This window comes from Trichechus manatus, unplaced genomic scaffold, assembly GCF_000243295.1.
Source record: "Trichechus manatus latirostris isolate Lorelei unplaced genomic scaffold, TriManLat1.0 scaffold00111, whole genome shotgun sequence".
Classification (NCBI taxonomy): Eukaryota; Metazoa; Chordata; class Mammalia; order Sirenia; family Trichechidae; genus Trichechus; species Trichechus manatus.
In genome coordinates, this window is record NW_004444047.1 from 4,988,495 (window position 1) to 5,000,859 (window position 12,365).

At 51.3% G+C, this 12,365-nt stretch overlaps 1 protein-coding gene across 1 annotated transcript in view; it reads right to left on the reverse strand.

Annotated features, from left to right (window-relative positions):
* CFAP99 (cilia and flagella associated protein 99) overlaps window positions 1-12,365 on the reverse strand; it is a 42,959-nt gene that overhangs the window by 11,395 nt on the left and 19,199 nt on the right. The window contains exons 6-10 of the mRNA XM_004383516.1: window positions 9,802-9,882; window positions 9,140-9,214; window positions 7,688-7,759; window positions 7,388-7,476; window positions 5,651-5,855 (exon numbers count right to left, since the gene is read on the reverse strand). Coding sequence (XP_004383573.1) covers window positions 5,651-5,855; window positions 7,388-7,476; window positions 7,688-7,759; window positions 9,140-9,214; window positions 9,802-9,882 — 522 coding nt within the window. The remainder of the gene's footprint in view (window positions 1-5,650; window positions 5,856-7,387; window positions 7,477-7,687; window positions 7,760-9,139; window positions 9,215-9,801; window positions 9,883-12,365) is intronic.

A 12,365-nucleotide genomic window follows, 5' to 3' on the forward strand; every position in this document is an offset into this window, starting at 1 on the left:
TAACAAATGGTGCTGGCATAACTGGATATCCATCTGCAAAAAACTGAAACAAGACCCATACCTCACACCATGCACAAAAACTAACTCGAAATGGATCAAAGACCTAAATATAAAATCTAAAACGATAAAGATTATGGAAGGAAAAATAGGGACAATGCTAGGAGCCCTAATACATGGCATAAACAAAATACAAAACATAACTAACAATGCACAAACGCCAGAAGAAAAACTAGATCACGGGAAGCTCCGAAAAATCAAACACTTATGCTCATAAAAAGACTTCACCAAAAGAGCAAAAAGACAACCTACAGACTGGGAAAAGAATTTTGGCTAGGCTATGACAAATCCGATCAGCGTCTAATCTCTAAAATCTCTAAGATACCACAAAACCTCAACAACAAAAAGACAAATAACCCAATTAAAAAACGGGCAAAGGATATGAGCAGGCACTTCACCAAAGAAGACATTCAGGTGGCTAACAGACACATGAGGAAATGCTCACGATCATTAGCCAGTAGAGAAATGGAAATCAAAACTACAGTGAGATACCATCTCACCCCAACAAGGCTAGCATTAATCCAAAACACACAAAATAATAAATGTTGGAGAGGTTGTGGAGAGACTGGAACACTTATACAATCTTGGTGAGAATGTAATACGGTACAAACACCTTGGAAATCGATTTGGCACTTCTTAAAAAGCTAGAAATAGAAGTACCATATGATCCAGCAATCCCGCTCCTTGGAATATATCCTAGAGAAATAAGAGCTGTCACACGAATAGATATATGCACACCCATGTTCATTGCAGCATGGTTCACGATAGCAAAAAGATGGAAACAACCTAGGTGCCCATCAATGGATGAATGGATAAACAAAATTATGGTGTATTCACACAGTGGAATACTACGCAATGATAAAGAACAATGATGAATTCGTGAAACATAACACAGAGGAATTTGGAAGGCATTATGCTGAGTGAATTTAGTCAGTCGCAAAAGGACAAATATTGTATAAGACCACTATCACAAGAACTCAAGAAAAGGTTTAAACACAGAAGGAAACATTCCTTGATGGTTATAAGGGTGGGGAAGGAGGGAGAGGGGTGTTCACTAACTAGATAGTAGACAAGAATGATCTTAGGTGAAGGGAAGGACAACACACAATATAGGGGAAGTCAGCACAACTGGACTAAACCAAAGCTAAGAAGTTTCCTGAATACAACCAAACACTTCAAGGGACAGAGTAGCAGGGGCGGGGGTCTGGGGACCATGCTTTCAGGGGACATCTAGGTCAATTGGTATAACAAAGTTTATTAAGAAAATGTTCCGCGTCCCACTTGGTGAGTGGCGTCTGGGGTCTTAAAAGCTAGCAAGCGGCCATCTAAGATGCATCAGTTTGTCCCAACCACCTGGAGCAAAGGAGAATGAAGAACATCAAGGAAAGTATTAGCCCAAGAGACAGAAAAGACCACATAAACCAGAGACTTCATCAGCCTGAGACCAGAAAGAAGAACTAGACAGTACCCGGCTACCACCAATGGCCGGGACAGGGAACACCACAGAGAGTCCCTGATGGAGCAGGAGGAAAATGGGGTGCAGAACTCAAATTCTAGTAAAAAAGCCAGACTTAATGGTTTGACTGAGACTGGAGGGACCCCAGAAGACATGGCCCCCGGACTCTCTGTTAGACCAAAACTAAAACCATTCCTGAGGCCAACTCTTCAGACAAAGATTAGACTGGAATATGGGACATAAAATGATACTTGTGAAGAGTGTGCTTCTTAGCTCAAGTAGACACATGAGATTAAATGGGCAGCTCCTGTCTGGAGGTGAGATGAGAAGGCAGAGAGGGCCAGGAGCTGGTTGAATGGACATGGGAAATCTGGGGTGGAAAGGAGGAGTGTGCTATCACAGTACAGGGAGAGAAACTAGGGTCACATAACAATGTATGTATAAATTTCTGCATGACAGACTAACTTGAATTGTAAACTTTCACTTAAAGCACAATAAAATAATAATAATAATAATAATAAAAAGAATGCCTGCCTTGAGCATTGTGGTCTTCTAAAGAACTATCTATATGGGATCAAACTGACAATAGCACCTTGAAAGTTCAGATAGGAAGCTTAGGGGGCAGTGAGTTTATTCTAATGGGGGAGGAACAATTTGGAAAAGGATGGTAGTTGCACAACTTGAAGAATGTAATTAATGTCACTGAATTGTACATGTAGCAATTGTGGAATGGGTATGTATTTTGCTGTGTATATTCTCAAAAACAAAAAAAAAATTAAACTATTAAGAAAAAGAGGACAACAGGCGGAAGGACTTACTAAAAACAAACAGGTGAAGGTTGTGTTATGAATTGAATTGTGTCCCCCAGAAAGATGGTGTGTTTGAGTCCCAACTCCTGTACCTGTGAATATGACCTTGTTTGAGGAAATAGGTCTTTCTTTGAGGGTATTATCAGAGTAGGGTGGGTCCTAGTGCTAACCTTTTCTGAGTGGTGTCTTATAAAAGGAGAGAACAGACCCGGAGAGACAGTCCACACGGGGAAGGGGTGCCATATGACCAGGCATCTACAAGCTAAGGAACTCTAAAAATCACCTGGGGCCCCCAGAAGCTGAAAGAAACAAGGAAGGATCTACCCCTAGAGTGGACAGACAGGGCATGGCCCTGCTAGCTCCCTGAATGTGGACTTCTAACCTCCAGAATTGTGAGAGAATGAACTTCTGTTCTTTAAGGTTGTCCACTTGGTGGTATTTTGTCATGGCAGCACTAGGCTATAAAAGCAATGAGTCCAAAATGAAGGCACAAGAAAAATTAAAATTCCTTTTCTCTTCAAATATTTAGTGCCACCTAATCTGGATGGACACAGTGGCTGCAACAATGGCGCAGGACCGGGCAGTGTTTCGTTCTGTTGTACATACGGTCGCTATGAGTCGGAACTGACTAGGTGGCACGTAACAACAATCTGGCTAATTTATTAAGGGGAAATATTGGTCATCACAGATGTGTAGAGGAGCTTCTGGGCATGTAAAGACCGACCTAGCCAGGCCAGCCAGACTTGGAAGGATGAAATTCTTGGGTTTGGGACGCCACCCTCATGTGGCCTAATTTTAACAGTAGTCTGGAAGGCCCAAACACAGCACTGGGAACTGGCTGCCCCCTAGACCTTCACATGAGGCTCTCTATCTATTATGGATTGAATTGTGTCCCCCAGAAATATGTGTTGTAAATCAGAGCCCTGGAGATGCAGTGGTTAAGAGCACAGCTGCTAACCAAAAGGTCAGCAGTTCGAATTCACCAGCTGCTCCTCTGGGGCAGTTCTACCCTGTCCTATAGGGGCGATGTGAGTTGAAATAAACTCAATGGCAATGGGTTTTTTTTTTTTACTACCTGTGGTTATAATCCCATTTGGGAATGGATTGTCTTTGTTATGTTAATAACGCAGGATTAGTGTAGGGTGTATTTTGAGTCAATCTCTTCTGAGATATAAAAGAGATTAAATGAAAGCTAGCAAGGAGAGATGGTGAAGAGAGATGCCAAGCACATGAAGACTGCCCAGGAGCAGAAGCTCAGAAGAGACAAGGACCTTCCCCTAGAGCCGGCACCCTGAATTCAGACTTATAGCATCCTAAGCTGTGAGAAAATAAATTTGTTAAAGCCATCCACTTGTGGTATTTCTGTTATAGCAGCACTGGATAACTAAGACAGAATTTGGTACCAGAAGAGTGGGGTGCTGCTCTAGTAGATACCTAAAATATGGGAGTGGTTTTGGAATTGCCTAACAGGTAGAAGCTGGAAGAGTTTTAAGGTACCTAATAGTAAAAGCCTGTTGGTACGAGGGATGTCATTGCTGATGTCAAATGGATGTTGGTTGAAAGCAGAGAATACCAGAAAGACGTTTACCTGTGTTTTATTGACTATACAAAGGCATTTGACTGTGAGGATCATAATAAATTATGGATAACATTGTGAAGAATGGGAATTCCAGAACACTTAACTGAGGAAACTGTACATAGACTAAGAGGCAGCCGTTTGAACAGAACAAGGGGACACTGCATGGTTTAAAATCAGGAAGGTATTCGTCAGGGTTGTACCCTTTCGCCATACTTATTCGATCTGCTGGTGAGTAAATAATCTGAGAAGCTGGACTATATGAAGAAGAGCGGGGCATCAGGATTGGAAGAAGACTCATTAACAACCCACATTATGCAGATGACACAACCTTGCTTGCTGAAAGGGAAGAGGACTTGAAGCACTTACTGATGAAGATCAAGGATCACAGCCTTCAGTATGGATTACACCTCAACGTAAAGAAAACAAAAATCCTCACAACTGGGCCTATAAGCAACATCATGATAAACAGAGGTTTTCATGTCAAGGATTTCATTTTACTTGGAGCTACAATCAACGTCCATGAAAGCAGCAGTCAAGAAATCAAATGACATATTGCATTGGGCAAATCTGCTGCAAAAGACCTCTTTAAAGTGTTCAAAAGCAAAGACGTCACTTTAAGGACTAAGGTGCGCCTGACCCAAGCCAGCCATAGTATTTTCAGTTGCCTCATATGCGTGCGAAAACTGGGCAACAAATAAGGAAGACTGAAGAATTCATGCCTGTGAATTATGGTGTTGGCGAAGAATATTGAATATCCCATGGACTGCCAGAAGAATGAACAAGTCTGTCTTGGAAGAAGTACTGCTAGAATGCTCCTTGAAAACAAGGATGGCGAGACTACATCTCACATGCTTTGGACATGTTATCAGGAGGGATCAGTCCCTGGAGAAGGACATCATGCTTGGTAAAGTAGAAGGTCAGTGAAAAAGAGGAAGATCCTCAATGAGATGGATTGACACAGTGGCTGCAACAATGGGCTGAAACGTAGCAATGACGGTGAGGATGGTGTGGGGCTGGGCAGTGTTTCATTCTGTTGCGCATAGGGTAGCCATGAGTCAGGGCTGACTCGGTATCAACTAACAACAACAGAAAGGAAAGGAAAACCAAACTCTAAAACTGAATACAAACAGACACAAATGAGTGTATCAAAGGAAGTCATTCGTGTGCCCCGTGATCGCGTCCCTGACTGCTTGCACTCAGAGGGACCCATTCTCAGGACAGACAGAGCCGCACGTCCTGCCCAGCATGCCCTCTCCTTAGCCTGGTCACTGTGAGGCTTGCTGGAAGGAATGAGCTTTTGGGGCCACAGGTTGGGAACCCCCCACCTTGGCAGCCAGTCTTCAGAGGAGGAGAAGCCAGGACTGATACATCAGGCACTTCTAAAGTAGTAAAGTTGATATCCACAAACCTTTCTGTAGGAGAAGATACCATACCTAAACATGTCAGCCTTCTGGAAGTTTCTGCCAGAAGCGCCGGTCTTCCCTGAGGGACATCCAAGGTGTGTATGGACCAACTGACTCTGCGGGCTGGGCCAGAAGTGCACTCAGCCCAGCTGACTCAAGGGGACAGGGAAACCACTGCCACTCTCTGGGTCTTAGGAGGAAATGACCCGGGGGCGGCCTGTAAGCCAGTGACCACAGTAGCCACAGCTTGTGCACTTGGCTTCTCTGTGGGCCACGGCTCAGGGCAGTCAGACAGCTCAGCGGCCTGGCCCCCATGCCCTGCTGGCCCGGAGCTCAGCCCCCTCACCTCCTCCTTCTTCTGCTCTGCCTTCTGTTTATTCTCCTGCACCAGGTTCTGCCGGGCCAGGATGGCCTCCTCGTGGCTGAGCTTCCCCTGTAGCCGCCGGCACTCCTCCACAGCCAGCTGCTCCTCCCGGTCCTTCGCCTGCATCTTCTTCTGCCACTCCAGGAACTCGGAGAAGTCCCCAGCCCCATCCACAAGCTTGTCAACCCTGGGGAGGATGGCCCAGAAGCATGGCTTGGGGTTCCTCCTGTGGTCAGGGCCTGCGCTGCCCAGGGAGCCCTGCCGGGCCCTCACAGGTGTGGGCTGCCCTCCTCCTTACCCACCCCTACGCCTACCCACCCACCCACCATCCACACATCAGTCACCTCTGTCCACCCCTTCGTTCATCTACTCATCCCCCTTTGACCACCCATCTTCCCATCCACCATCCTTCTGTCCACCCATCTGCCACCTGCCATTCTTCTGCCCATTGTCTGTCCATTCACCATCTCTCTGTCCATACACTATCTCTGTCCACCTGTCTGCTCCCCCACCATCCCTCTGTCCAAACATGTTCCTCTGTCTACCCACCTGTTCACCTGCCATCACTCTGTCTACCCCTCTATCCACCAATTTGCCCATTCACCATCTCTCTGTCCATTCATTATCTCTGTCCACCTGTCTGCCCACCCACCATCCCTGTTTCCACCTGTCTGTCCATCTTACATCCCTCTCTCCACCTGTCTGTCCATTCACCATCTCTCTGTTCACCCATCTGCCCATCCACCATCCTCTGTCCACCCATATGTCCAGCCGCCATCCCTCTGTCTACTCCTCTGTCCACAAATCTGCCCATCTACCATCTCTCTGTCCACCCATCTGCTTACCTGCCACCCTGCCATCCCTCCATCCACCCCTCTGTCATCCACCATCCCTCCATCCATCCACCTGTCCACCTGCCATCCCTCCATCCACCCATCAGCCATCATCCCTCCATCCACCCGTCAGCCATCATCCCTCCATCCAGCCATCCACTGCCATCCCTCCATCCACCCCTCTGTCATCCACCATCCCTCTGTCCACCCCTCTGTCCATCCACCATCCCTCTGTCCACCCCCTGCCCATCCACCATCCCTCCATCCCTCCATCTGTCCACTGCCATCTCTCCATCTACCCCTGTCCATCCACCATCCCTCCATCCATCCATCTGTCCATCTACTATCCCTCCATCCATCCATCTGTCCACTGCCATCCCTCCGCCCACCCCTCTGTCCATCCCTCTGGCTAGCCACCTCAGCTCCCACCCAGAGCCCGATGCACAGATGTGGAAAGCAGCCTGGGTGAGCACAGAGGTTTGTCCTCTGAGAAGAAGGCAGCAGAAAGGGGTTTGAGGAGGAGGTGGCCCCTGAGGAAGGTTTGGGTGGGCTGGGTATTTGCTACGTCTCCTACCCCAGTTCGTCACCTTCACTGAGCTGGGACAATCTCCATAAAAGGCAGACATGACTCTGTCGCTGTCTGGCTTAGCACCCCCACCCCTGCAGCATTGCAGCCTCAGCACCCTGCTTGCACTCTGCCCCCTCTCTCTGCCTGTCAACCCCCTTCGCTCCCGGAAAAGCCAGCCCCACCCCTGATCCCACCACCCTCTGTGCCCCCCCACCACATTGTGGGTTCTGAGCTGCTGCCCAAGGCCTGGGGGCTGGGAGGGGCCCCGTGGGCATCGGCCCCTGGGGAGCGTCCTGGCCTCACGTGGCCACTGCCCACCTCTGCAGCTCTTTCTCCACCTGCCGCTGGTACAAGGCCCCTTCTCGAAGGATGGCAGCCGCATTCAGCTTGACTGGGACGTTGTCGGGCTGCAGGAGAGTGCAGGGGCTGGCTGCAGGGTTCCTGCCCTCCTGCCCTCCACACCTGCCCCCTGCAAGGGGGAGGCCTGTCCTGGGGGACTCGGGTCCCCCAGCACTGGCCATCCTAACCCCCAGAGCAGAACAGGCACAGCGTCTGGGTGCCAGGTTCACACCCTCCCTCCTCTTCCGTGCCTGCCCCGATGGTCTGTGCGTCCCTTACCCTGTAGAAGGTCAGTTTCGGTGTCCTGCGGATCCGGGGTGGGACTTGGAACCTCAGCTTCTTCTTGGAGCCCTGCAGGACCAGAGCAGAGGGAGCAGCCTGGCCCCTGTGCCCACCAGGTGCCCCCAAATCCCAGCAGAAAATGTCCCTGGGTAAGGGGGGGCCCCAGCGTCCTGACTCCAGCGCCCTCCACTGTTCCCCTCCCGCCCGGCTGCATATGGTCCCCGCAGGGCAGCACCTCTGTCCTCCAGCACCTCCCTGCCTTGCAGAGGCGCTGGCCTGCCCAAGCGGGGAAGAGGGAAGGTGAAGGGTCTGCTGGACCCAGGACAAGGTTCTGGTCAGTACCGCTCGGCCCTGAGGGCTGGGGTCTGGCCAGCCCCTGGACCGGTCCTGGGCTGCTCCCAGGTCTGCCCGCCAGTGCTGTGTGGACACGCCCCAGGGGACACCACGATTCCCGTGGGGGACAGCTGGTAAAGGGCCGCCCCCACGGGAACTCCACCATCACACCCCCCGGGCCTGCTGCTGGCGGGGGCCCACTGCCCAGGCCCGCCCCAGCTGCTCCAGAGGGGAGCCCACTTCTGCCTGTTCAGGGCACTCAGGTGGGCTCCTTGGTGAGGGGGGGGGGGGCACAGGCAACCAGTCCTTCCTCGTCCTGCTCCCTTTGCGTTGTGTTTTTTCACAAACTTACTTGGATGGGGAGTCTCAGAGAAGTACTAAGTGTTCAGTGTGGGAAATTCAGAGACACCCAGAGACAGCAGCGCCTGATGCGGCCTTCCCCGGTGAGTTTCCTCCCCTTTGTTTCTGATGAGCCCCTACATCTGCCTGAGGCTACAGCTGCCTGTGTCTACACCTACACCTGCCCCGTCTACACCTGCCTGCATCTACATCTACACCTGCCGGCCTCTACACCTGCCCCGTCTACACCTGCTGCATCTACACCTGCCCACATCATCTACACCTGTCCCCATGTACACCTGCCACCTCTACGCCTGCCCTGTCTACACCTGGCCCTGTGTCTACATCTATACCTGCCCGTCTACACCTGCCCATGTTTATGCCTGACCCAGTCTATGCCTGCCCCCATCTACGCCTGCCTGCATCTACATCTACACCGGCCTGCCTCTACACCTGCCCCATCTACACCTGCTGCATCTCTACCTGCCCACATCATCTACAACTGCCCTCGTCTACACCTACTGCATCTCTACCTGCCCACATCATCTACAACTGCCCTTGTCTACACCTGCCCTGTCTACACCTGCCTGTGTCTACCCTGCCCAGCAGGAACACGTGTGGCCGTGGGGGGTGCTTTCCCACCAGCACGGACACTGGCCCTTCCATGGCCCAGGATGGAGAAATGCTAAATAAGGGCCTTCTGGCTTCTGGAAGAGCTTTTGTACGCCATGAGGACACGCTCCTGCGTGGAGGCTGGCGCGGAGGGCCGGGCCTTACCTGCTTCGGGGGCTCCCCGCGGGACCTGGGCATGGCGCAGCGCAGCTCCTCCAGGTTTGCCTTCAGCAGCAGCTCCTGCAGCAACACGTGGCTGGGCCTCCCCGCCGGGGATGAAGGTGCCAGCCAGCACCTCCTCCTCCTCCCCCTCCTCCTGCTCCTTGTGCTTATCCTCCTCTCCCTCCTCCCAGTCTCCTGCTTTGCCCCCTCCTCCCCTCCCCCTCCTCATCACTTCCTCCTCCCCCTTCCGACCCCTCCTCCCCTCGTCTTCTCCCTCTCCTCCTCCTCTCCTCCTCCTCTTCTTGCTTCTCCCCCTCCCACCTCCTTCTCCCACCTCATCTTCCCCACCTTGTCCCCCTCCTCCCCTTCCTCTCCCTCCTCCCTCTTCCCTCCCTATCCTCCTCCTCCCTGCCTCACCCCCATTCTCCGTCATCCCACGAAGCCTTCAGCAAAGAGTCCCCCTGCTCTTTGATGCTGTGGGGGTTTGCGGGTCGGGAGGTGTCAACATGCTGAGACTGTCCCTGGGAGGGCTGGACAGTCCAGCTGCATTGGGTGACCTGTCCCATGGCCTCATTCCACTCTGGGGACAATCAGCTGGGGAGGGTGCTCCTGCCCTTGTACATCAACAGACGGTGGTCTCAGAGGGCAGGGCCGCACGCGCTCACCTCAGCCTTCCAGCGGTTATACCTCTTGGTCATCTCCAGCAGCTGCTGCTCCTTGGGCAGCTGATAGGTGCTCTGTGGGATCTGCGGGGTGGCGGGAGGAAGAACCCAGGGTCAGACCGCTGCAGATGGCAGGGGTGTCTAGGATGCCAGGGCTGGTGGCCAGCCAGTGTGGGCGAAGGGGAGGTGGTGCCCAGGGCAACCCCGGGTTCAGACAGGGAGGAGATGGACATGGGGCCTGAGCCGTAGCAAAAGCAGGTCTGTTGTGGGAGCTGCTGAGCTCAGACCTGAATCCACTGGGTGTCAGTGGGTCATCCAGGTAGGGGAGGGGAAGGCAAGACCATCCGGCTGGCAGTGGATACAGGAGTCTAGGGCTTAGCAGGGGATGGGGGAGGCTGGGCAAAGAGTGAGAAGGGAAGGCAGCTGACAAGAGGGACGGGCCCAGGAGGAGTGACTGGGCATCAGACGAGGGAGAGTGGCTGAGGGGGAGGAGAGGCCAAGGGAGTGTCCTGGACTCCATGAAGGGGAGGTCCTGACTCAACACTGCAGAGACCAGGGTGGCCTAAGACGTGTCCACGGGGCCCAGCCCTGGGAGGCCCTCAGGGACCCTGGCGGGAGCAGTGTCCATGGAGGGGTGGATGGGAGCCAGCCCTAGACACACTTGAACTCTAGAGTCTGACATCCGTACTCCTAACGCCATGCCTTCCCCACCTGCAAGCCTGACAGGCATCGCATCCAAATCGGAACCTTCGCCTTCCATCCCCCAGCCTCCCTGACCCTGATTCCTGCCCATTCCTTGCCCATGCCAAGTTCTCAGAGTCCCCCCTTGGTGCCTCTCTGTCTCCCACATCCATGTCCATCTGCAAATCCTGTCCACCTGCTTCAAAACATCTCCAGAAACCACCCCTCACTGCCCTTCTCCACCCCCTTGGCCCAGTGGGACCCTGTAAGTCTACATAGGTGCAAAGTTCCCTCCGGTGGCTGGGTGATCCAGCCCCTGTAACCTACCTCCTCTTCTCCCCTCTAGCCTCCTCACTCTACTCTGGCCACTTTGGCCTCCTAGCTGGCCGTAACACTCGGGCAAGTCTCTGCCCCAGGACATTTGCCCATGCTGGTTCCTCTACTTGGAACGCTCTTCCCCCAGGTCACCCCATGGCTCACTCGTTCATCTCTTCCAAAGGCACTTCTCAGGAGGCCTTTCCTGGCCACCCAATATCTAGAATCACAACCGCCAACGCTTCTTATGCCCTTTCCCTGCATTACTTTTTCTCCTTAGCATCTATCACCAATTAACATGCTATACATTTTACTTATCCTGTTTATTGTGTGAGTCCCCTGTTGGAATGCATGCTCCATGAAGACAGAAATTTTTGTCTTTTTATTTTGCAGTTGTATCCTCAATACCTAGAACTATGCCTGACATCTATCAGGCACTCCATAAATATTTATTGAATGCCCAGCTACAACTACCGAACATTTTGATCAAAGATTCTATAGAAGAATCTTTGATCAAAAGGGGGAAAATGCAGAACAGAATTTAAAATTCTCATGGATTCCAGACTTTCTGGAGCCTTGGAGGCTGGATGAACCTCTACAACTATTGCCCTGAGATAATCTTTAAACCTTAAACCAAAAATATCCCCTGTAGTCTTCTTAAAACCAAACAATAGTTTAGCTTAATTAGTAAGAAATGTCTGCCTTCAGCTTTACGCTCCTTTAAGAACTATCTATATGGGATCAAACTGACAACAGTAACTCGAAAGATTAGATAGGAACCTTAGGGGGCAGTCAGTTTATGTTAATGGAGGAGAAACAATTCAGAAAAGGAAGGTGAGAATGGTTGCTCAGCTTGAAGAATGTAATCAATGTCATTGAATTCTACATGTAGAAACTGTTAAATTGGTGTATGTTTTGCTGTGTATATTTTCAACAACAAAATAAATAAAATTTTTAAAAAATGTGTTGAATGAATGAGTAGATAGAAGTGGCCCTGAACCGAGGAGGGGGAAGTGGTCCTGGGTATGAGGCAGGGCAGGGATGGTAGAGAGAGTGAGTCTGAGGTTCCAGCACAGCCACATTGCAGACCCCAGGGGAGGTGAATGTCCACAGACTTCTTATAGCTGGTGCTGAGAGGTGCACAGCTATGGAGAGGTGCATAGCAAGGGGCCAGGCTGCACCAAGCAGAGAGGGAGAGAGATACAGCTGTCAGGATGACCTGAGACCAACACACAGAGCCTGGAGAATCTGAGGTATGAAATGCTGAAGATCTTGCAGATGGGGTAACTGTTGGGTTGCTCAGCCATGAGGCCCTGATCATCCATCTATCTATCCATCCATCCATCCATCTGCCATTCCATCCATCCATCCATCCATCCATCCATCCATCCATCCATGCATCCATCCATCTGCCATTCCATCCATCCATCCATCCATCCATCCATCCGTCATTCCATCCATCCATCCATCCATCATCCATCCATCCATCCATCCATCCATCTGCCATTCCATCCATCCATCCATGCATCCATCCATCTGCCATTCCATCCATCCATCCATCCATCCATCCA